The sequence below is a fragment of the Medicago sativa genome, chromosome 4 (assembly GCF_051527215.1).
Source record: "Medicago sativa cultivar Bolivia chromosome 4, Bolivia_mono, whole genome shotgun sequence".
NCBI classification, from domain to species: Eukaryota; Viridiplantae; Streptophyta; class Magnoliopsida; order Fabales; family Fabaceae; genus Medicago; species Medicago sativa.
The window spans coordinates 72009839-72036074 of record NC_140752.1 but is presented as its reverse complement, the minus strand read 5'-3'; the positions used below and the strand labels follow the sequence as shown (position 1 = coordinate 72036074).

Sequence of the window (26236 nt, the reverse complement as noted above, 5' to 3'; positions counted from 1 at the left end):
GCAAGATACTTAAACTATAAATCGGCTCTAAAATTTAATTTAATTTAATTAAACCAAAACCTCAAGAATTCTGCTCTTTACCCAACCAAAAATGCTCATTCCTAACTGAAAAGACTATAATACCCCTATGTAACTTGAGTCACGCTACGTGAGTTAACTCACACTACTTATGAATGCTGCGTGAGTTAACTCACGCTAGTTATAAATCATGCGTGTGTTAACTCACGTAGATTACGTGACTTAAGCCACGCATGGATATTTTCGAAAGTTTGGTTGGGAGCGAGCAATTTTTGATGGGAGAAGAGCATAATTCAAACCTCTACTCTACCTAAAAAACGTCGTCTTAAATTTGGACTGACGTGAATGGGCCTAGAGAAGAGCAGTGATAAGCCCGCACAAGACAATTGAGAGACGCTCGCACGCCACCAATATACTAACCTCACAACTATCGAGGCACAAACGCAATTCATTCCTATCTCTCACTTTCACGTCTCTTCAGATCGCGCTTCTCTTCTGTAAGTATTCTTTTCATTTCGTTTCAATTTTTCGAAATTAACAGATCTAATTTTCAGTTGCTTGCACTCAGATTTCCTTTGATTTCCTTGCAATTACAACCTGTTTATGTTTGATTTCGTTCTACTTACGTCTGATTTTATTGCATCTACTTGTTTGTGTTCTCTTAAAAAAAAAATCCCCACAATTACGAAAGATTTCATTTTATTTTCGTTTTATTTGAATCCACTTAGTGTGTCAGATTCTCGTATTGTTTTGTTTCCAATTATTAATCGTGTTAGCTTATTAGTAGCATCTCTGAAAAGTGTGTTAACAAGACTAGGGGCCGTCTGGATTCGCTTATTTTTCAGCTTATGCCAATAAATAAGCTTTTATGCTAATTCATAAGTTCTCACTAACAAAAATTGTATCTTCATAAGCTGTTTTTTCATAAACTACTATGACATGCTTATGAATAATACATATAAGCTTATAAATATTTATTTAAATAAGCTCGAAAATAAACCAATCCAAACGGGCCCTAAGGGTGGGTTGGGTGCGTTTGATTCGCAGAACAGTGAGTAGCTGACATAGCAGTACAAGACATGACAGAAAATTGTACCGAAGGGAGAGATAATATTTTTTATGTGGGAAATAAGAAGAGTATTTTAGTATTTTTGATAGTTTGTATGTTGGACAAAAAGTTGTCTCATGGTTTAGTGAGGACAAGAGTTTATATTTTTGTCCAGCGTATGAAGCATGGACACTCCTCGGATTAGGTGTGTCATGGTGTCGGACACACCTAATCAGATGAACGCCCTATAAGATCCTTGTACCATGGTTTAGTGAGGGACGAGAATTCATGTTTTTGTCTAGTTCCTTGCTACCTATTTTGTCTGATTCCATGACCAATTTCTAAATCAAACAGGGTACAAAAAGGTTGTTGTCCAGTCCCCCCGTTTTTTAGCATTTGCAAATCAAACGCACCCTAATGATAGTCAACAATTGGAATCTCCACCACCGTTTGTTCAAGTGGCCCATATTCAACTCTTGAAACATTAGTTTTGGTTACATTAGTGATGATATGATATGTTGAGTTTAATTTTGATATGATAATGCTATACATTTTTTTAGACTACAAGTCACAATCACTTTAGAAGTAGTTATTATAAATCAAATATTTTTTATGATCTGATGAATATGATTGTTTGACAGTTTTAAAAATATTTACATTGACATTGCATATGAATTAAACCAGTGATACAGTATTGGTTAATTCTCAATGATGTGAATAGAATTGGACAGTAGTTGATTGGCTGAACCTTTTGCAGTTGCATTGTTGTGTTTGATAAAACAAATTTTTTCTAGTGCATCTTGTTACTTTTGTAGCCTTCTAATGTTTAGGGAAATTTTCATTTTCTTTTATCAAATGTTATTTTATGGACAATGTTTATTTTTGTTTTCAGAAAGCATTTAAAATGGTTGATAGCAATCCTTCCTCTGGATCACCTGAAGAGACTCAAAATCCCAACCCAGATGGAAATGCACCTGCTGAAAGTGATCTTGCATTGGATAATCTAGCACAAAAAGTTCAAGAATCTCTATCTATCGACCAAAGACATAAATTTTGGGAAACTCAACCTGTTGGGCAGTTCAAGGATATAGGGAACCCCACTTTGCCTGAAGGTCCTATCGAACCACCAACCCCCTTATCTGAGGTAAAACAGGAACCATACAACCTTCCTAACCTCTATGAATGGGTTACGTGTGACATTCATGACGAGCAGATGTGTGATGAGATATATACCCTTCTTGCTAATAATTATGTTGAAGATGATGAGAACATGTTTAGGTTTAACTATTCGAAGGAATTTCTGCGCTGGGCCCTGCAACCTCCGGGCTACTTCACAGCTTGGCATATTGGTGTTCGTGTTAAAACTTCCAAGAAGATGGTTGCCTTTATAACAGGTATCCCTGCCCGAATTCGAGTCCGTGATGAGGTTGTTAATATGGCAGAAATTAACTTTTTGTGTGTTCACAAGAAGCTTCGAACCAAGAGGCTTGCTCCTGTCATGATCAAAGAGGTGACCAGAAGGGTGCACTTGGAGAATATATGGCAGGCTGCCTACACAGCAGGAGTGATTCTTCCTACACCAGTAGCAACTTGCCAATACTGGCACAGATCTTTGAATCCCAAGAAACTAATTGATGTCGGTTTCTCTCGGCTCGGTGCTCGGATGACAATGAGTAGAACTATCAAACTTTACAAGCTACCAGAATCAACAGTCACACCAGGGTTTAGAAAGATGGAAATCCATGATGTTCCTGCGGTTACAAGGCTAATTAGGAATTATTTGAGTCAATTTATTGTTGCGCCTGATTTTGACGAAAATGATGTGGAGCATTGGCTTCTTCCTAGGGAGAATGTTGTCGATAGTTATCTGGTTGAAAGTCCTGAAACTCACGAGGTCACTGACTTTTGTAGTTTTTACACACTTCCTTCTAGTATCCTTGGCAACCCAAATTACTCAACTTTGAAAGCAGCATACTCATTTTACAATGTTTCAACAGCTACCCCTTTGCTTCAGCTGATGAATGATGCTCTCATTGTAGCGAAACAGAAAGATTATGATGTTTTCAACGCTTTGGACGTCATGCAAAATGAAAGCTTCTTGAAGGAACTGAAGTTTGGACCAGGTGATGGTAAACTTCATTATTATCTCTACAACTACCGAGTAAGGCATGCATTGAAGTCATCAGAGCTTGGGCTTGTGCTTCTGTAGTTCAAATTTTGGAGATTTATGGTATGGATGAATTCAAAATCATTATGATTGTGCTGATAGGCTTTGTATGGTTGCATATGATGTGGCAATCCATTGTTAGACCTTAAGTTTTGCTTTATTTTTGAACAAACAAATTTTGATTTCCTTCTCAGAGGCAATTCTGGAGGGCAGTGATGCATAAGTGGTTGAACTTGAGGATTCCAATTCCTGTTCGCTATTTTTGTTCATGCTGATAATGGTGATTGTCTTTTCAATTTAAGTGTTTGCTCTCTTATGTCGTCGAAGTGAATGTCTTCAAACATTATTTTTATTACATGATCCTGGACTTCGATTAGACGATCCTTCACTCCTTCAAATGGAAACTCAAGATGATATTTGCTTATTTTATTTCAATTTGATTGTCTCTACTCATATCCAATTTGATTGTTCTCTCGTAATTGCCTTATTTCAATTTGAATGAAGCTTATTTTAATGTAAAAAAAAAGTTGATATGTATCAATTTGTTTACATCTAAATAAAATCTACAAACAAATCCAAAAAAACGTGCACAAAATCAAAATTATCAATCTCCTTTTTTAAATACTAAGGTCGGATCAGGTTTAAGTTTTTTTAAATGAAGCGAACTGAGCTTAATCGCCTCTTTAAAGTTTAGTTCTTCTAATCTGCTTAATATGAGCTTAATCTGCTTGTATTTATTGCACCTGTGTTTGTGATTTTTTTTTTTGACAGCAACTCACAGTATTGAAACACATCCCAATCGAGTCTTTTCTTAAATAGAAAAATCTGAAGGGTAAAATTTGAGTCAAGATCCTCTACGTTTTGGATCTCCTCCATTTCTTCTATTTGGAGAGATAAAGACACAATGAAATGCGAAAATGATTAATGATGGTAGGATCCACTTGTTGGTAGGACTTCACGATTTAACTCGTAAATAAGTATTAAATGGAACAATACTCTGAGTTTCAATACTTGTTGGTAGGACCTCTCACATGTAACAAAAGATCTACAACTTGCTATTGTACACAACAATTTCAAAAGAAAAAAACATGACAAATGATGTCTATTGTCCAGGTAGTCAATAAGTATTAAACGACGACTAAATGGGAAACTCAAAGTCAATGTGTGATTCTGCACTTTGCTTTGCTTGCGAGCACTTGCTTCCACTATTAAAGGAAGCAACAAACACGATCAGGGGTGTACCAAAAGAAATTGCAGACATGAAAGAAGAACTTGAAAGCATTGAAGACTTCATCAACAAAGCAGATAGATTGGCTGATGCTGAAGAAGACAACATAAGTCATGGAATCAAAGGAAGGATCAAGCAGCTGATAGAGGCATCTTTTCACATACAAGATGTTATTGATGAATATATATTCCTTGAGGAAAAACAATCTCTTGATCCTGGATGTGTTGCCGGTGCTGCTGACTTGGTCAAAACTATGATTATTCGTCTCCAAATAGCTTACAAGATTCAAAACATCAAATCCCAAACTAGTGAAATAAAAGATACAAGAGGAAAAGATCATGACTTCCCAATTCAATCTTCTTTGGAACAAGGACCAAGCAGTTCCACAAACGCGACATTGCTGAACCTTCGAAAGGCTTTGAAGAGCCAAAAAAAATATTAATTGATTGGCTGGTAAAGGGAAGAGCAGAACGCACAGTCGTCTCCGTGGTAGGAAAGAGAGGGCAGGGAAAAACTACTCTAGCTAAGAAAGTTTTTGATAACAACAAGGTCGTTGAACACTTTGACTATCGTGTATGGATCACAGTATCACAATCATACAATATAGAAGGATTGCTAAGGGACATGTTGACAAATTTTTACAAACAAAAGGGAGATGATCCTCCTCAGAGTATTTCTCAAATGGAACGAGAGTTGTTAGTTGGTGAAATGAGAAACTACTTGCAGGAGAAAAGGTACCATGTAGTGTTTGACGATGTATGGAACTTACATTTATATAAAGGGAAGGTGATTATTGTGCTAGATATTGAGTAGTCACTTCATTGTTTTTCTTCTACTTTTCTTTGAAACACATTATCAAAACTCTCTCTATATGTCACTTGGTTTCAATACAAAAAGAGAAAGAATTCTCGACATGATAGTGCCAAAAAAGTATGTACTGGCAGATTTTTTTGAGTTTTACTTCTGGACTAATATTTCTGGTTTAGCATATGGTAATAGACTAATAGCCTTATTTAGAAAAACATTCTTTTAAAGACATTGTAGTTTATGTTTCTACTTGAGTTTCTTTCATATCCACTACTTCCATATGAGTGACTGAGTGTGTCTGTATGTTAGGATAACTTTTAGCTTGAAGCGTTGGCGATAGTTGCTGAAAATCATGAGCAGGAATAATCAAGAACGCGCATTTTTTTGACAGTTTTTTATCTTATGACTTCATGTGACTTGCTTTCAAAATTTCATCGATTATTGTTTAATGCATGCCACTGTATTCCCAAGGATTCTCAGGGCTAGCTACCTTTTTAAGAATAAAACAAAACATAAGTTGAAAAAAGAGAACCGAGCTAAGGGAAATTAAAAATCACTAGTGTTATATCACGTTCCTTTATAGGTTCACTTTGGTGTGTACTTTCAATGATAAAATTTGTATGCAATTGCATTACTTGGCTGAAAATATAATGGAAACAACCATAAGTGTTATCCCACTAAAGAAAACAGAAATAAAAAATTTGGAAAACTGATTCGATCAAATAGTTTACATGTTATTTCCTTATAATTTATTTTCTTGCTGATTTCGCTGTTGCTAGTTTTATTATAAACTTTGATATGCATCACAGGATCAAGCAGTTGTGGCGAAACAAGAAGCCCGGCTAGTAATCAGTCCTTACAGGAAAGAAGCAGCCAGGCTGCCGTTGGCTCTTCAGGAGGGCCAAAGACAGATGAGAATTTGACAAGAACAACTTCGAGAACCGAGGTAATGCAAAATGCATCTAAGAGACCCTGTCAAACCCAAAATATTGGGAAGGAGATTGGAACAAATTCAGTGGAAGACATGCCTTGTGTATTTACAAAAGGGGATGGTCCTAATGGAAGAAGAATTGAGGGAATCTTGTACAAATATGGCAAAGGGAAAGAAGTGGAGTTTTTTTTTTGGGTTCAATAAAAAGGAGTTCCTCTAAGGCACCAATAGAAGCATAGGTGTTAGGTCCTGATCAAATGAGTCGTCTTGCATGATTAAAATTTATGATCTTCACTTCTAATAGTTACCTAAATATATTTTTGGACTAAGAGGAGTGCTAAATACAATTAGTTGTGCAATGACTAATAGGCTTGCTTAGTAGCTTCCACCAAAGTATGCACCTTAGCAATTAAAGAACCAAAATTTCACTAGACCAAAAATGGTGCTATTTGCTACACAAGTTCTTTCAACCAAATCAATATCATTAGTGGAAAACACATGCATGGTAGTGACTACTGTGTTGTAAAAGTTTAGACAAACAATATGAAACATTGTCCTCAATGAAATAAGGTCAAAAATTCGCCACAACTTGTGAATTTGGTTTAGCTTGAAACTGCTAAACCAATGCCGATAGTGACCATGTCCTACGAATATTATACCACGCCTGAAACAACAATCAGAGCACTTTATTAATAATGTTGCACAAAAACATACAAACCAGGGATAAAAATAGCCATGTAGAAAGTAAACAACAAATCAAATTGGTTCATAGTTTTCTCTTTTGAGTCCCTTACACTGTGTTTGGAACAAGAGAGATAGGGGAGAGAGAGCAATGAGAGAGAGAAATAGGGGAGAGAGTGTAAAGCCACCATGTTTGGAACAAGAGATATACAAGAGAGAAAGACTAAAAGTAGATGGGTCCCACATAAAAATCAATCTCTCCATTGATGGCGAGAAAGAGGGGAGAAAGTGCTCATGCCTATGGTTTTCCACTTTAACCCTCGTAAAAGACAAAAATTAAATAATATAAAATTGTTTTGTTTTACAAGTTAAAGGATACTATTGTTAATTTAAAATACAACTATACTTCTCTCTTCTCTCTTTCTCTTTATACCAAACAATACATCAAATCTACTCTATTTTTCACCTTTTTCTCTCTTCTCATACTCTCTCTTACCTATTTCTCTCTTCTCAACTTCTCTTTCAAACCAAACACACCGTAGAGAAAGAGCCCTCGTTCAATACATAGAACTTGTTGACACATTTCGTAAAAAAAACTTCTTTACACATTTTCAAAAACTTTACAAACATGCTTTAGTTGAGCACTTAAGCTAAATATTTTGCTAAAAAAGAAAGTAATTCATCTAGGCAAGTAGTTAATTTTTTAAAAAATTAGCTAAATGTTACACTGACAACGCAATATATTTGAAAAAAATGTAAAACATGTGTAACAAATTAAGGAAAAAAAATAATCAAAGTACTCAAACCAATTTGAATCTTCTTCAATAATATCTTTGTGCTAACCTTCTGATTTATACAAATCAGGGACATACAAACACATTACTACTTGTCATATTCAAGCATTCGATACACTAATAAAGAATTCATCATAAAGAAAATTGAAGCATAATTTTTTCTAACTCATGGAAACGCAATGAATTATGTCTATATACACTGAACAAATTAAATAAAATTTTCTAGTGCATTTTGCTGTTGAAATTAACATAAAACTGTATCCGTCGACAAATTTTTTCTACACAATGCAATTGAAAAAAAGAAAATTTTATGGTGAACTCGTGAGAATTGACTTTTCTGATGAAGTTAACTCTATTACCAACTGAACATTTGTGTATTTACTTAATCCATGATTAAACCAAAAATAAACATTTTTTAGGGTTCACAAATCATACCAGTTTCAGACCATCAAAATGGTTCTTTAGGGTTCGTAAATCTTTCGAATCCACCAACCATACCTTTAATCATTTCCGTCCTTTGGTTTCGAACCCTAAGGAACGTTTCATCTGCTCGTTCTTCGCAGCTACTTCGGAACCGAATTATTCGCACAACATAAGCTAAGATTGATTGTAATTGAGTCCCTTATTGAATAAAAAATTAAACATTATTATTATTTTATAAATCATAAAGCTTATGCATTGAGATAGAATCTGTTCCTTTCGAATTTCTTTCATCGGCAGAAGTCTGAATTTGTTCATCTTCGTTCCTTTCGAATCCCTTTCATTTGCAGAAGTCCAAATCCGTTCATATTCATCAGTTACTTTCACTCCAAAATCTTATTATCTTCATCACATCGATTTTGTTCATCCCTCATTCTCAAATTCTTATTGCCATTTGTTCATCTGGGTGGTTATTGTGCCATGAAAAAATGTATACCTAATTCATTGCTGGTGCCTTTTGTACTTTTCATTATTTGAGGCTATGATGTTTTTAATTTTTTAATTTAGAGGGAAAAATTGTTCCTTTTCACCATGTTGGTTTAGTTTAGGTTATGATTTTTTGTTTTGATAAAAAGGGATTTTGAATTTTGTTCTTATTGCTGTTTGGTAGAGAGGGTGAAATTATGTTGTACTATGTTCCATGATACTCCCTCTGGTCTCAAATGTAAGAAACTTTTCACTTTTTAGATTCATTCAATAAATGATGTATGTGGTCTATAATATAGACCACATACATCATTTATTGAATGAATCTAAAAAGTGAAAAATTTCTTACATTTGAGACCGGAGGGAGTATAGTGGTAGTAAGGGTTTGTAGTGTGGATTGTAAATGATTGGCACTTCCCTCATTTTTGTTGTACGATGAAGATTTGAAGGGATTTTGTTACGAGTTTCAAGATTTTTGAGTTCAACTCTAGCACGACGAGTTCACTTAGTCGTCGAATATTTTTATTAACGTTGGCATTAAAGTATGCAAAAATCTGTAATAGATAGATTTTAAGAGAGGTTTCGTGGTTTATAGTATGTTTGCTAAAGCGGTGAAAATGAAAAGAAAAAAAAAACCAAGTTTTTTCAAAAGCTACAAAAATTAGCTTCTTTATTTTCACGTTTTTCTTGCCTTGGGAAGCGATATTTCATCCTGGCGTGATTTCAAAATCAAATCCAAACAGGCTATTAGTTGATAGAAATTGAGTCTTATAGCCAAATGATTAGCTTAACTAGTTATTTCATTTTATGAACAAAATCTAATCTAACCTAGCTGAAGCTTTTGGATTCTAAACATCTTCAGTTATCGTTTGTTCAATGTGAAATTCTTGAATTGATATATGAAACAAGGCAAGATTCTTGCTCACAGTCACCGTTGAGAACACAATTGTACCATAACACGTATTATTTTTCACTAATTGTATTGTAGTAAATAGTAGTTAGTTGTTGTACTGATCGGTCGTTATTTTGACCCTTTTGCTAGACGTGTAGCTTACATTAATCACAAAATATGTATTGATAGGATGATTGAAGATAGGACATTGATTTTATATTTGTTATGATTTTATATTTGAAATATGATATGCACATTCTTTTTAGTGTTAATTGTTTCTCTCATTTTGTTTGTTTTGATTGCACTTATGTGTTGAAATTGATTCAAAATTTGATGGATGAAGAATATTGTTGCTAAAAATATTTTTGATTTGTTTCAAATATATTGTGTGCTTCCAGAAGATTGTTGATAAAAATATATTTATGAAGAGTAAATATATTTTTGTACCGTATGAAGGAAGATTTGATGCAAATATATTTTTAAAGGGAATATTTGCTGCAAATATATTTTATGCTTAAGGAAAAAAAAAACGTATCTTCAGCGTGATATCCTTTCCAAATTTATGAGTTATATTTCTCTATAAATATTTATAGACCTTGTATGTAAACCTTGAGAGAGGGGGGCAAAAACAAGGGTTTATAAGCTAACACTAAAACTAGGGTTTGTAGAGTTTGTAGAGTTTCCTCTTGGCAACAAGCACTAGGGTTGAGATTGATTAGGTTTGTAAACTAATTCTTGTAGTCTTTTGATATCTCTTTATAAAGTTACTCATCATCATCATTACAGTGGAAGGGAGAGCTGCTCTCCCCCAGGCTAGATAAACAAATTTCGTGTGTTCTCTCTTTCTTTCTATCATTGTTTTCTACTTTTGCTTGTGTACATAATTGGTATCCATGTTGTTTTGATTGCTTGATTATTTTGTTCCATACATCAAGTATTTTATTGGTGTAATTTTTAATGAGTTCACAACATTATGTAATAAAATATTGGGACAGACGTATATTCCATCATGTACCACTACACGGAGAATATAGTTTCATGTGCTGTCTGAAGAACCATAAATCAGTTAGAAGATTAGCTTCATTCACAACAACGCAGAAAGGTAATTCAAACATCTTTTTGTAAGCTCTTGTTGGTTTATTTGTTTATGACTTCATTTTTTAGTTACACGGCTATATCTTTTCTATAGCCTAAATATTTCATGCTTTAACTTGTTTTGCTTGATCCTTATCAAACAACTAATTGTTCAAGAATTAACATCCAAATATGCAACTTCCAGTTGTATTTCAGTAGAATCTGATTCGAGTTTGGTTTATCACATGAGTAAAAGACCGAAACTCAGCAATAGATAAAATTACATTTGTATATCTTGTCCTAAAATTAATTATTACCTTGATGGATTAATAATTTAATAAGATTCCATTGTTATGTTCATAACAAGCAATGCAGCATGCCACTTACATCTTTCCATTTATTTAGTTGAATTTTCCAGTTAGATTAACTAGGTTATGCGCTGTTAAAATTTTCGAAATAGACTATTCGAATTTGGGGATTAGGTTATTTAGCTTGATTATCACTTATGTGTTGTTATAATTTTCGAAATTTTAGGGTTGTCATGGAACACCAATTATGGAAAAAGCTAGGTCACCAATTATGGAAAAGGAAGATGAAGACACCAAATACAAAGACAACGACATCTGTCTGTGTTAAGGAGCAGTTTACTGAAACTCACACAAAGTGGTCATTTCATCCTGGTAATACAATATACACAGTCATAAGATATATAATAAATTGAATGAGATAGATTCTAATAAGTCACATCTGCTATATAATAAATTGAATGAATATGATTTTAAAGGATTCATCTAAATGTACTCAAATATGATTCTGATAAGTTGTAAGCTCAATGACTATTTTATGGTTTTACTTTAGTAACTGTCCAAGTAGTCGTGATGAGAGCGAAGATGATAAGGAAAAAACTATGATTCTACAGCTTCAACGCATAAAGTTGTAAGAAAAGTAGTTCGTAAAGTTGCAAAAACTGAAAGGAAAGGCTCCAAGTCTAATTTTATAGTTGATATTGGAACCAACTCAGCCCCTCCACATGTGAAGACTAAAATTGAAGGCAAGCGAAAAATGGATGATTAGGAATTGACTCGGTTAGAAAAAATCTTTTTTGGAAACCTGAAGAGGAGGATGATAATGATTTTTTACCTAAACTATCATCCAAGTTAGATGATTGGATATGAAGGTGTTGTTGCTGCTTTTGAAATTCCTACGGTAAGTAATCATTCAACCATAAAATAATTACTTCAATTCAGAGTCTGACAATCGAAATTGTTGCCTAATTTATGACATGATTCTTGTTTGATAGTGGATGTCAATTACATTCAGACCACCATCATCAATGAATATAAATGATGTTTGTGCCTACATAGCTGCGTATGTTTTTATGCCTGATGCTGATGACTTGAATGAATAAAACATATCCTAATGCATTTGGATATCATTTTTTTAGTTTTGTTTAATATCAATTTAGCTGATGGTTCTGTCAATTCTCATTATAGGGAAGAAGTAATGATTCGCTCAACTACAGGTGTGTTTAGCTGATGACTTGATGTAATCATTACTTCTTCCCTATAATGAGAATTGACAGAACCATCAACTAAATTGATGTTAAACAAAACTAAAAAAATGATATCCAAATGCATTAGGATATGTTTTACCCATTCAAGTCATCAACATCAGGCATAAAAACATACGCAGCTATGTAGGCACAAACATCATTTATATTCATTGATGGTGGTGGTCTGAATGTGATTGACATCCACTATCAAACAAGAATCATGTAATAAATTAGGCAACAATAGACTCTGAATCGAAGTAATTATTTTATGGTTGAATGATTACTTACCGTAGGAATTTCAAAAGCAGCAACAACACCTTCATATCCAATCATCTGACTTGGATGATAGTTTAGGTAAAATCATTATCATCCTTCTCTTCAGGTTTGCAAAAAAGATTTTTTCTAAGCCAAGTCAGTTCCAAATCATCCATTTTTCGCTTGCCTTCAATTTTAGTCTTCACATGTGGAGGGGCTGAGTTGGTTGCAATATCAATTGTAAAATTAAAATTGGAGCCTTTCCTTTCAGTTTCTGCAACTTTACGAACTACTTTTCTTACAACTTTATGCGTTGAAGCTGTAGAATCATAGTTTTTTCCTTATCATCTTCGCTCTCATCACGACTACTTTGACAGTTACTAAATTAAAACCATAAAATAGTCATTGAGCTTACCGCTTATCAGAATCATATTTGAGTACATTTAGATGAATCCTTTAAAATCATATTCATTCAATTTATTATATAGCAGATGTGACTTATTAGAATCTATCTCATTCAATTTATTATATAGCTTATAACTTTGTATATTGTATTACCTAGATGAAATGACCACTACTTCAGATTTGAAGTCCTTTGTATGAGTTTAAACTGCTCCTTAACACAGACAGATGTCGTTGTCTTTGTATTTGGTGTCTTCATCTTCCTTTTCTTTGTTGCATGATTCTGTGACCTAGACCTCTTGGTTGTTGTGAATTGGACGGTGGTTGTTGTGTATCAGATGGAGGTTGATTTTTGGGATCGGATGGAGGATCTTGAGGTTTCTTTGGTGAATCAGTCATGTTGAGAGGTTTCTTTTCTTTCTCACAAAACCGAGTATGCAAAATGTAAAATGTTATTGTGATTGATTTGCGATACCCATCGTTATTATATAGTGGCGCTTCAGTTTATGTTTGAATTGGAAACTTTCTTCACAAGTAACTCTAACTGTAACCAATTTCTAACTGTTTTCTAGTTAGTTATTTAGTTTGTTTTAGTTGACACTATACTAACTCACACTTCATCAAGTGTGTTAACTTAATTTTGGCAGTTAGAATAATTAATGAGCAACTTATCTAAATGATGGGTTTTGTGCGCTACTCTCATGTTAGGTGAATGGTAATCTCTTCATTGATTTAGCTAAATTGGAGTACCCTGACTTAATTGCATCTTACTTTGTGCCAATAAACATATAAATGGTTGGGAGAAAAGGGAACTGTAACTGACTTGTAACTGTTTTCTAGCTAGTTAGTTACACTATTATAGTAGTAGTAGCTATTTTCATAACTAACTGTTTGACACTTGATTAAGCTTGTTAATTTAATTTTGGGTAGTTAGAGTGATTAATTAGGAAGTTAACTAAATGATGGGAGGAATTGCAATTTCTTCAATGCTTAAATGCATCTTACTATGTGCTGACAAACATAAAAATGGGTGGGGAAAAATATTAATTCATTATGCTATACTTTTGTATATGAAATTAGGATTATCTAGACTCACTTTTGTTTCAAGAATAGGATAAGTGTCAATGCCCTTGTGATGTTCATTTGTTCAAAATTTTCTTTTCATACATTGGATGTTGTTACGGAAAAGCTAAATTCTTGGAACTTCTTGCTTGAAATTTGAAGGAGTGCTTTTCTTAAATATCTGCCAAGTGTGTCAGGATAACAACAATTTTAATGACTATTATACTCCAGCTCAATTTGATGGATTATCATTTAGGATTGTTTGAAATGTCATGCTATAAATCCTCTTGCATCCTCGCTAACGTTGCAGGATCGCTATACGTCTTTGTGCATGCTTACTAATATAATCGTATAAGTAACTATCTTCATTAACTTTGTAGTCTATAGCTAGTAAGTGTCCCATAGGACTTGTTCCGTAGTTATCACAAGATGGTACTCAAGTAACCAAGCTGATATTCAATTATCACATTCTAAATTTCAGACGATTAGAAGTCGTTAACTGAATGGTAGTCGAGTACTATAAGTTGGTACTCCTAGTAACACAACAAGTTACTCAAAGAAGTAAACACAATTCTATGAATAGGCCACTTCATAGATATTTTGGCACGAAATTAAGGAGACAAAAGGATTGCCACTCTGCCAAAATAATGAAATAGAGTTTATAATAGCAGAACCAGGAGCAGAAACGTGCTCTTCTAATTCTGATTGCCTTCCTACTCAGGCTAGTAATAATGGAACAAGTGATATGGTAATAATGGTAAAATTTATGTAAACCAAGTTTTTTCTTTGGTGGTTGAATGATGATAATAAGAAAATAAAAAAACTTGAGTTTTCACCAAAACACTATTGACACTTTAACTAATTTTCTCATTTCTTCAATTTCTGCAGCATCTATAACATATCAGTTAAAAGGCGATATGTCTTCAGCATGTTTTTGATTCAAGTAATGTTTTAGGTGGGTGAACAAAAAGTGATCGAACATGTGAGTTTTCAATCCATTAAACATTACTTGATCATCTTTTCTTTTCTTCGATCACTTTTTGTTCACCCACCTAAAACATTACTTGAATCCTTTGCAAGGAGAATCCCTACAAGATACAGGCGGTTGAAGGTGCTTGTTTTGAATCATGTTGGATTGCTTGAAGTTCCTAACGATTTGGGAAGTTTGAGCCACTTGAAGTATTTTAGGTTTCGAGACACACATCCAGAAATTAGACGTTATACACTTCCGAAATCCATTTGCATGCTCGAGAACCTAGAGACCTTGGATTTAACATATACAATGTTCTATGCTATGCCGAAGGAGATTTGCAAGCTTAGAAAGCTACGCCATTTTCTAGGCTTGAGTATATCTTTGATTCAATTGAAGGATGGTCTTGGAGGCATGACATTCCTACAAACTCTACATGAAGTTTATATAAATGAAGTTGAGAATGAAAATGATAAGAGTAGTAGAGCTAATACAAGAGCTAGGAAAGCTAAACAACTAAGGGAATTGGTCCTGCTCGGTGTTAGGGGTAAATATATGAGTGTTGTATCTTCCTCAATCAATGAGATGCAACAAATGGAGAAACTATATGTTCGCACAATCGGAGTTGACACAGTCATTGATATGCATTTGAATTCACCACTACCTATGCTTCGAAATCTCAGACTTGATGGGAAGTTAGAGAAGTTGCCTGAGTGGATTCAAAACTTCAAAATCTTGTTAAGCTCACAATAGAACTTAAGTATTCCAAGCTAACATGTGATGTATTTAAATCACTTAAAGGCATGCCAAACATGTTGTCCCTCTATGTCTCCAACTGTGATTATGAAGACGAATTTGAAAGGTTACATTTTCAAGAGGGATGGTTTAAAAATTTGAGGGAACAATATCTTCAAAATTTTGATAACTTGAGTTGCATCCTTATTGACGAAGGTGTGTTGTGTTCTCTTAAAAAGCTCAAATTATTCGTCATCCCTGAACTCAAGACGTTACCAACTGGCATTCAACACTTACAGAAGCTTGAAGTTCTCCGTGTTGAGAATATGAGTGTGGAATTCATGCAGAGCATTGCTCCCGCCGAAGGAAAAGAGCATTGGATCTTCAAGCAAGTACCCTTTGTAGAAACTTATGGATGATCAAGGAGCTAGGAATCATGCACTATCCAACTTCGATAAAGAAAAATAAAGTATGTTTATGCTTCGTACAATTTGAAAGAAAAAAATGTATGCTTTCGTACTTGTTGATCATTGTCTCTACTCTTGAGTAATTTGTTCAATGTCCTTTTCTTATTCCCAATTTTGAAATAGATAGGGTTTGATATTAGAACATGAAGCTGGAGCATGTTTTAATAAATTTATTTGACATAAGCATTTGTGAGACTGTTTGGGAGAGTTTATAGAAACAACTCATGACATGTCCATAAGTTGTTTTCAGCTTATTTCCATAATTTATCCAAGAGAGCTTATGAAAACAGCTTATAGCTTATATGAAAACAATTTGATGTTATTTTATCTTTTATTGTAGAAATAACTTATACATAAGCACATGATAAAAACATGTCTTACAAGTGCTTAATTGAACACTTTATCCAAACAGGACATCAATTGTAAGGATTTTTCCATCAATCTTGTGGAGGGAGAGAAAGGAAAAGAAATAATAAGCAATAACAATATGCCACTCACATTAATCTTATGCTCATAAGTACTTTTTTCTTTTGAAGGGAATGCTGATAAGTTTTCAATAATATATCATTTTAATCTCCATTATATTGGTTGAAAATCTCTTAAAGGTTAGGTACCTTCTGTTCTTTGTTTAGCTTAGTTTGCGCTTTAACATTTTAAGTGTCAACATTCATCGAGAATGAAAGCTGATATAATAACTATCATCGCTATTACTACATTGTGTTGGATTTGAAAACTCAGGTGTGGTGTTGTGTATATAACTAAAATCAAAGTCAGACTAGGATTGTAAATTATACTCCTATTATATCTTATGGTTCTTTGTGATTATAATCTATATTCAAACAGGTTCACATATGTAATCGCATTTCTCCTGTTGCTAACAGGTGCTGCACTGAATGATCAACGTGGTGAAGAGAGTGTATACTTCAGAACCTATCACTGTTATGTTGTCAAACCTATAGTGTGTTTGCTGGTGGTGCAATTTTATCTCTTGCAAGTGTAGTATTTGGAACTGTCGATTACATTACTTTAATAGTCCTTCCTAAGTACTTGTTATTAGCGAACTATTTATTCATATGATTCTCACTGATAAGCATTAATTTTGTGAATATATTCTATAAAGTGGGCTTAAGTTTGTCCATGGTTGATAAACAGGGCGATTGCTCTTTAGGCAGCTAGTGATTGCTCTCAGACACGCACCGAACGGCGGTTACTTTTGAGATCGGTTGAGTCGCTTTTTAAATCTTTTCACCCGATTTAAAAAGTGTTTCAAACGGTAGCTAACTACCGTTCGGATTTCCTAGGTGCCTAAAGAGCAATTGTCGATAAATAGAATCGTTTTGAATTTAATTCGATATCTAAAAATTTATTGTTTATTGAAATGGTATTTTGACAACTTTCTTTTGGGATGTATTTATCAGATTTCTTTTGCTTCTTTATATATTAAAGTTGCTAGAAAAGTCATGTATGGCCCAACCTTTTTTTTTCCCCTACTGTATTGTAAGCTGTAACCATACTAGTTTAATAGACTACCAAGTTTGAATGTAAATTGGACGTAACGTGAAAGCAACATTTAAGTATTTAACTCAATTACATTCCACTTTAAGAAAAGGCACGAAATACATATGCTCCATTGATTTACACGGCTATGATGTGGAATGTGAAATATGCACTTTTTTTAAAACACTAAACAGTTTTAATAGAAAAATGACCGTGCACTACAATGTGTGAAATGTGAATATGCACTTTTTTTATGCTGAAAGGTATGGAGCAAACAAATCTCACAACTAAGTTAAAAAAGGTCACAAACCACAATTTAGGTTCCAAAATCAAGGAATTTCATGTCTCTGCGACTACAACATGACCACAAGTGAGATCACATCAGCGGCATTTGACCGCAATTTTCTGCAATATAAAAGATTGCAACATGATTATGATTTAAAACTTAATTATATGGATTGTCCAATTATAAACACGATGAAATTCATAATCGCGTAAACCATTTTTTGGTGATACATGTACACAACTAAAAAAACACTACACACATAAACCAGGTTTTGACTAAAGCAATCTCCAAACTTCATTGTGCTAAATTCAAGTTTTGGAAACTGAGTAATACAGCCCTGAGCTTTTAACAAGGGCAGACAGTTGTTCATCCATCATGTGAACTGTCGCCGGATGTAGGTGTCTTCATGCACAAATACCGGATCTTGACTAGTTTGAGTTGGAATTTGTGGCTGTCCCATGGCTATGGTCCCTTGATTAGGATATGAGGAATCACCAAAAGGAGTTCTAGCGTTCTTTCCCTCCATTAAGGTGATGTAATAGACAATTCCAAATACAACACTTGCAAGAGATAAAATTGCGCCACCAGCAAACACTCCAGGTTTGACAACATAACAGTAATAGGTGCCAAAGTATACACTCTCTTCACCGCGTTGATCATTCAATGCAGCACCGGTTAGCAACAGCAGAAATGCAATTACATACGTGAACCTGTTTGAATAGAGATTGTAATCACATTATCACATAAGTAGAAGATATATAATAGGAGTATAATTTACAATCCTAGTCTGACTTTGATGTTAGTTATGCACAACACCACGACCAAGTTCTGAAATCCAACACACAATCACTTAATTAAGTTGTTTATCCAAATAGGGTCCAAGGCCAAGGCCATACTTACACCAACGGAAATGCCCGTGTGAACATACAAGTGTTTGTGGAGAAGTTAAATGAGCGAGCTTCTGAAAAAATTGAGATGTGCTATATACTAATATTTTTTGGAAAATTTAGAATTCGTTGCTGGATTATTTTAATATTTCTTTTTCCGTGAGTGTTTCATCAGAAGTTTATTCAAACTGGCTCTAAATGTAATTCCACACACACACATCACATGTTCAAAAAACCAGTGATAGGATAAACAAGTTGACCCCAAATGATAGAGTAAAAAAAGTGCTATAATAAAGAATACTTCCATGCATATTCATGTAAACCTCATCAGTATAGATTTTTAATAAAATGACTAAAATGTTAACATGAACATGGTTATGTTTATAGTTGCAGCAACCAAAAGCAAATGTACATTTAAGTCAAAGAATAAAAGCTATTATCATAACCTTCAATGTCTACTAATAAGTTATTATGCTTCACTAGATAATCTGATTGACTCTACCAGCATAGCCAAACAGGACTATAACAAACAAAAAGTACAGAGTGAAAATTACCATGATAAAACAAAGCAGGCCAGGGCCACCGTCCAATTGGAATCAGGGATCTGTGAACTTTTTCTGCAACATATGCACCCAGTTGAAACGTTTATGACAATTTGAGATATCATAAGAGACAGAGCTGCAGTTAGACCAAGAGGTAGAGCTGGACTTCGAGGATATGTGCACTGATTTGGATTGATAAACTGAATTTGATAACCCTGAAGAAGTTACATAGTCATAGCAATGGTTATTATATATATCACCTTTCATATTCATTCATGGTTAATGTTGACACAGAGAACTTAAAATGTTAAAGCGCAAAATAAACTAAACAAAGAAAAGAAGGTACCAAGCCTTCAAGAGATTTTTAACCAATATATTGGAAATTGGAATGATATACTATTAAGTACTTATTATCAGCATTTCCTTCAAAAGAAAAAGTATTTATCAGCATAAGATTAATGTGAGTGACATATTGTTATCAATTATTATTCCTTTTCCTTTCTCTCCCTCCAAAAGATTGATGTAAAAATCTTTACAACTAATGTCCAATTTGGATAAATTAAGCACTTATACATAAGCGTTCATCATATAAGTGTTTTATGTAAACGCTATTCCTACAATAAAAGATCAAATACCATCAGACTATTTTAATGCAAAGCTATAAATTGTTTTCATCAGCTATCCTGGAAAACTTATGAAAATAAGCTGAAAACAGCTGTTGTTTCTATACACTCTCAAAGAGACTCACAAATGCTTATACCGGCAGATAAACTCAAATAAGTAAATCCAAACAGACTACAACATCATGTTTTAATATCAAAGCCTATCTATTCCAAAATTGAGAAAAAGAAAAGGACATTCAACAATTCACTCAAGATCAAAGACAACAATCAACAAGTAAAAGGGAAAGCTTAATAAAGAACACATAGAATGCACTATACACTATAAGTTTAGCAAAATCTTCAAAATTAAGAGTGAAATCAACCACAAGAAGAAATGAAGGATCAATGTAATTCCTCAATTATAAAGCAAAAAGAAAGAACATATATAACAAATGCATAATGAAAAAAAAAATGAGAAAATTGAAAATTTAAGTATACCCTTTACTATAGCTAACATTCAGTAATGAATAAACCACAAAAACATAGCAAAAGATTGAAACTTTACTTGATGGGTTTTCGAGGTAACCAAGGTAAGAAAAACAAAAAAGAAAAAGAAAAAGACAGAAACCTTAATCCTTGTTGCTTCAGCAGCAAAGCTAGTAGCAGCAGACAAGAGTCCCAAGAAGCCAACAACACAGCACACTATCATAACCTTTCTCTCCATTTTCTATGTGATTTTGTGTGTTTTGAGTGTCTTTTTCAGTGAATGTGTTTTGTTTTGTGAAGAATAAAAGTTGGTGAACGGTGGCAATGGAATGTGATTATACCTCAAAATGGCCAAAAAAATAAAATCTTTAATATTAATTAATTAATTAATAAATGCTTAGTTCTCTGAATAAAAACAATAAATGCTTGCATGGTTCTTTGTCAAAAGACAACTACTTTTTTAAATGAGTTTAATTGAGTTACGGATACGGATTCCACCAGTCGAGAATCCAAGCATTCATACATTTGATCACTGTTTTTAAATAGATGTAAATTAGCAATTTCGTATATTAAAAAATAAGTGGTTAAAAGTTTGATATTTAGTTCTTATGTGTGAATAATTTTTTTTTAGGAGAATGATAACTCACCTTTTAATCTTTTTTATAAAAAATAAATACGTCAACAAAATAAAATTTGTTTTTTTTTATGGAAAATAAAATTTGTTGTTTTTAGTTTATAATGTAGATGAAATACATCAACTTTAGTTAATTTATTTGTCTTTTATAAAAAGATTGAATGGAGTAAAAAATAGACATTTTATGTTTAAGATAATTTAATTTATAAAAGATACTTTAATTTATAAAAGGTCAAATACCTCATTTGATCCTTTAAGTTATATGTTTATAACATATTAATCCTTTAAGTTATTTTTTGTTATAAATTGGTCCTTTAAGTCATAGAATATTTACAATGTCATCCATCTTTTCAGCCAACTTCGTTAAAAAGTGTTTATAGACCATTTAACATTAAGATGGTAGGTTCAAAAGTGCTTATGACATCAAACATGATTACTTATACACATTTCTTCTTCTTGTTTTTGAATTTCAAGCCTAATTTTACATATAGATATTTGATCAACAATATTATAAATCAAGTAATCGGTCAATTTTGTTTTGAATCAAGACCGAATAACACACCTATGAGCTCTAGTTTTGAGAGCAATGAATTTGGACAAACCAACTTAACATTAAACATCCACATAAACACTTTTTGATTAAGTTTGATGAAATTAGGATAATAGTGCAAATACTTTATGACTTAAAGGACCAATTTATAACAAAAAAACTTAAAGACAAACTTGTTATAATCGTGTAACTTAAAAGACTGAAAATGGTATTTGACCTTTATGAAATTACAAACTTAAAAAAGAGAATATTAAACGGCTTCCTTCAAATAAAGAGACATATCACTTTGATTCTTTTTTTTGAAGTAGAGAATTTAATGATTCGGTTATAATCAAAATTTCAACAATAACCAATTAAGAATTGAATGATTCTTTTCTTTTTATGTTATAAAATAATTAAGTGATTCCTTTTTTTATATATTTAAAAAGGGCATACGATGTAATTTTATTTTTTTGGATTGATGTACAATACAATGAAAGGATTTTTTATTTTTAAACAATCTACAATGAACTTCTTCAAAAAAAAAAAATCTACAATGAAAGGATTGATTGATGTAAAATTCGTAAATACACGTAATCTACATAATTACAATTTTTAAATCATTGGTGAATTTTGGTCTCTCACAACACACAAAAACACAAGAATTTTTTAAAATAAATAAAACATACAAAAAAAAACACATTATTATAAACTAGCGAAAAGACGGGCACTTGAGTGTCCGTCTTTCCGCTCTTTTTATTGCGTTAACGTTTGAAAACTATGAACGGTGTTTTTTTTTATAAAATTTTGATTTTGATTAAAACTAAAAATATAATGTTTGTTGCTTTCAAATTATAATAAATCAAACTAACAACGATTATCTATTTTAATGATACCAACAACAATCTTTATTATAGAAAAAGTTGTTTAAAGATATAATTGAGATAATGAAAAACTCATCTAGTTTATTTATTTTTTAAAAAAAGAATTTGAGTTTGATTGTTAAATTCGTTTATTGGAATATAATCCAACCTCATAAGAAAAGTAGCATATGTTGCTCTTCTAATTCAATAATTAGTGTTGTAACAAGTCCAAAGGCTTGAATTGTGGGATACCACTTGTTTGAGGTCAAATACCATAATTTAAGTGGTTTTTAGCAACAACAAAATTAATCTCATTTTTATGAACAACTTAAGATAATTTATAAAGAGAAATGTTAGGAACACTCTCTTTCTAGCACTTTCTCTAACATTCATCCTTCTATTGGGTGAAATTCACGTGTGTCTCACCGTTTTATGTATGATCTATTTTCATTGTTTGTAAAAAAGAAGAAGAATGATGAAGACGAAGAAGAATGAGTAAGAAGAAGAAGAACCAACCTGAATAAATGTTCTTGATTGTGGATTGAATGGATCTAATATGAAGATGAAGACAAGGGGGAAAATGTAACCCTAGATTCGATTTTTCCTAACTAAACCCAAGACATTGGTTAAGTTAGAAAAAACTCGTGTCATCCTATTTAACTGCTCTTGGTAAATTGAAATTGTTTAATACTCCCTCCGTTTCAAAATGAGTGTCGCTTTAGCCAATTGCACAAAGATTAAGGAATGGAATGAAATAATTATTAGACATAACATTTTTACTAAACTGTCCTTGCTTTATAAGAAAAAGACAAACTTAAAGTTGCATTGAAAATTGTGTGAGAGAAAAGTTGGAGTATTTGTTGAGGGTAAAGTCGGAAGAAAAAAATTAAAGTTGTATTGGAAATGTACAGTGACATTCATTTTGAAACAAATTTTTTTGGCTAAAGTGACACTCATTTTGAAACGAAGGGAGTATAAGATGAACATAGGTACCCATGAAGCTTGGTTGAATATGTACTCATCATTCAATTAATTAATGTCATTTTATATTTTTTATATACTTGTGAGTTAAGATCGTCTCTATATCCCATGAAAATAAAAGACTTCATTTATAAAAAGATAGACAAATAAAATATTAGTGGGATTCGTTTTAACAAACAACGCAACCAAATTCAAAAAACCTAGAAGAAAGACACAAATTTTAGACATAACTTGTTGGGTTAATTATGTTTCTAGTCCCTATAAAATAGCGACCTTGTAAGTTTAGTCCTTACTTAATTTTAATAGCATTTTTAGTCCCTATAAAAAAAAATTTACTTATAATTTTAGTCCCTGCTAAAATAAAGTTTGATTAATTATCCTTAAACTCTTAAATTTTTGAACGATTTTTTTGAGACAAGATTAGAACACTATGAAAGGTTCGTTTACTAAAATTTAGAATTTTCAGACATGAAATGAATTAAATATGAATTTTTTAAAACGACAAAAGTTAAAGATAAAAAGTAATAAAATCTGGATGTAGAAATCAAATTTTGCGATAATTTTTTGCGAAGGAACTTTTAGTAATGTTCTAAACATGTCTGCAAAAAATTGTTCAAAAATTTAAGAGTTTAAGCATAAATTAAACAAATTTGAATTGAGTAGGGACTAATACTCAGGGCAAAAAAACAAAATTAGGGACTAAAAATGCTATTAAAATTAAGTAAGGACTAAACTTACAAGGTCGCTATTTTATAGGGACTAGAAACATAATTAACCCTTATTTGTTTTGTTGCTTATGGCCATCTTTTTCCATGGGGACCTTTCGTCTTAAACTAAAATTCACAATCAAAGAGTATGTTTACTCATAAATTTACAAACACAATTATATCCTTAATTTATATCAAAGTTCATCATACTCCATCATCTTTTCGGATTATTTATGTAACCAAAAAAAAAATCGAATTATTTTAATATGCTTTGCAAGGCAATTTTCAAATATAGATTTTACTAATAACGTGTAAGGATTCACTATAAGTTTTCTTTAATATCTTCTTTTAACAAAGACAATATTACCTTTCAATTTACATCTATTTCTACCTTTATTTGACTTGTAAGTTTCTCATATTTGCATGTTTTAGGACATGAGATTGAAGATATATCAGGGGTTGATAGATGAATCCAAAATTGAAGGTTGACGTAAAGGAAATTTGTATTACTAAAAATCAGTCACTAAAATTGATGCTAGAGACGTTATTTGGCACCATTGCCCTTAACATTTCATTTGTGGTGTTAACCCTCCGATTCATAAGGGGAAAGGTGTTCTAATAATCTAGAGTTCGGCCAAAAGATAAGTAAAGTCTGACTAAAAATTGTTTCGACTAGAAATTCAATTCGAATTCTCTCAAATGATTCGTCATAGAAAAGTTCATTAATCTCTTAAGTTTAATCATTTGGTTTGTCCTTAAAGTTTCCTTTGTTATTAATAGAATACAAACTTTTGATAAATTTATTAGGGTGATTAAATATGTCATGATTTTGAGGTACCAACATAATTGAGATGTGTCTATGATGTCATGCGATATTTTTATACTCTAATTTTTGTTTAGACAAATAGAATAAAAAGTTGTCTTCAAATGTTTTTGCTAGTTAAATTTGCTCAAAATTCATGAAATGTCTTTTTCTCCCCACTATGTAGATGTGATATCTGTCCTATTTTACCTTTCTCCTTTTTCATGAAATCTATTTTTCAAAAGAAAAATATTCAGAAATTTTTAAAAAATTTGGAATAATTTTTTTTTTATATGAAAAAATGGTGGAAAAGTTGCGGTCTGTGTGCTAAGTTTAGTTGTAGGGGGTCTTTTGTGTTGGAAACTTGCTTAAGTGGAGATTCGTTATCATTGGAAACTTTTTTGTCCCCAAATATGTGGACTGTGGTCGAGTTTTACAGACCCTATAAGTTTTTTTTTTTTTTTTTGAAGGAACAGACCCTATAAGTTGACAACAATAAATCAAACGTAAGACTAAAACCAAATAAAATCCCTATAAATATAACATAAGACAAAAACCAAATAAATTTAGGAGAAGCAACTAAAACAAGTAACTTTTTACAAAAAGTGATATAATTATTACTTAATCAAAAGTCAAAACTTATATTTTCAAAACAAATTTTCTATTTATAGTTTCTTTAACCATTGCCCCGAGGGCACTGGTTAGCAAGACCCATAAATTTAACACCCATATATGTTGTGTCCTTTCTGCGTTGCCTACAAGAATGCGATATATCTCACTCCATGTGGTTCACACTTTGATTTCACAACTTTGCAGAATCGGATATCCATACATGGTTAAAGATGGAGCTATGAATATGCGCAATTCTACTTTCCTAGCAGGTTGATGGATTTGGAAAATGGAGAATTTTTTTATTGTATTGCAAATGAACAAATACCTTTGTACAAACTGCTCATTGATACCGTCCTTAGCTCCTCAGCGCAAATGATAATAGTTATGGCAGGAACGGTTGGTTTGGTTTTGGTGGCTTAATCAGAACTTCAGAAGGTCAATGAATTGCAGGATTTGCAGGCAACATTGGCTCATCAAACTGCCTTAATGGTGAGTTTCTAGCTATTCTTAAAGGCTTAGAGCTACCCTGGAATATGGGATATAGAAGTCTAATTAGTTACTCCAATTCCTGAATGGTTATTCAATTTTTGAATACCCGTACTGCCGTACATATCTTTAGCACCTTCATACAAGAACCATTCAAAATATAAAGGATCTCTACTCTATGGATTGGAAATTTCGGAGAATCAATCGAAGACAAGATGAAGATTATTGAGAGACCTCCTCCTGAGTTGCACAACTTACTCACTACTGATGCTTTGAGACAAGTGCTAACAATTGATTTAATTTTACCTATATGAACCTTCCAAATGAAATCTT

General features: G+C 32.6%; 1 protein-coding gene and 2 pseudogenes across 3 annotated transcripts; 2 read left to right on the top strand and 1 right to left on the bottom strand.

The window, feature by feature from the left end:
- The first annotated feature begins 457 nt into the window (after nucleotides 1-457).
- LOC146931536 (glycylpeptide N-tetradecanoyltransferase 1 pseudogene) lies at nucleotides 458-3668 on the top strand (annotated as a pseudogene). Its single transcript, XR_015006753.1, has 2 exons — nucleotides 458-515; nucleotides 1959-3668. The product of XR_015006753.1 is annotated as a glycylpeptide N-tetradecanoyltransferase 1 pseudogene (transcript).
- On the top strand, nucleotides 3167-6565 carry LOC146931535 (disease resistance protein RPM1-like; annotated as a pseudogene). Its single transcript, XR_015006754.1, has 3 exons — nucleotides 3167-3296; nucleotides 4347-5195; nucleotides 6078-6565. The product of XR_015006754.1 is annotated as a disease resistance protein RPM1-like (transcript).
- An 11352-nt stretch (nucleotides 6566-17917) lies between these two features.
- Nucleotides 17918-20800, bottom strand: LOC146931534 (transmembrane protein, putative (DUF1218)). The gene is made up of 3 exons (XM_085703018.1): nucleotides 20432-20800; nucleotides 19214-19416; nucleotides 17918-18482 (listed from the first exon to the last, which is right to left on the bottom strand). Exons 1-3 carry the CDS (start codon nucleotides 20525-20527, stop codon nucleotides 18146-18148), a joined length of 636 nt encoding a protein of 211 aa, XP_085559144.1. The 5' UTR covers nucleotides 20528-20800; the 3' UTR covers nucleotides 17918-18145.
- Nucleotides 20801-26236: the final 5436 nt, after the last annotated feature.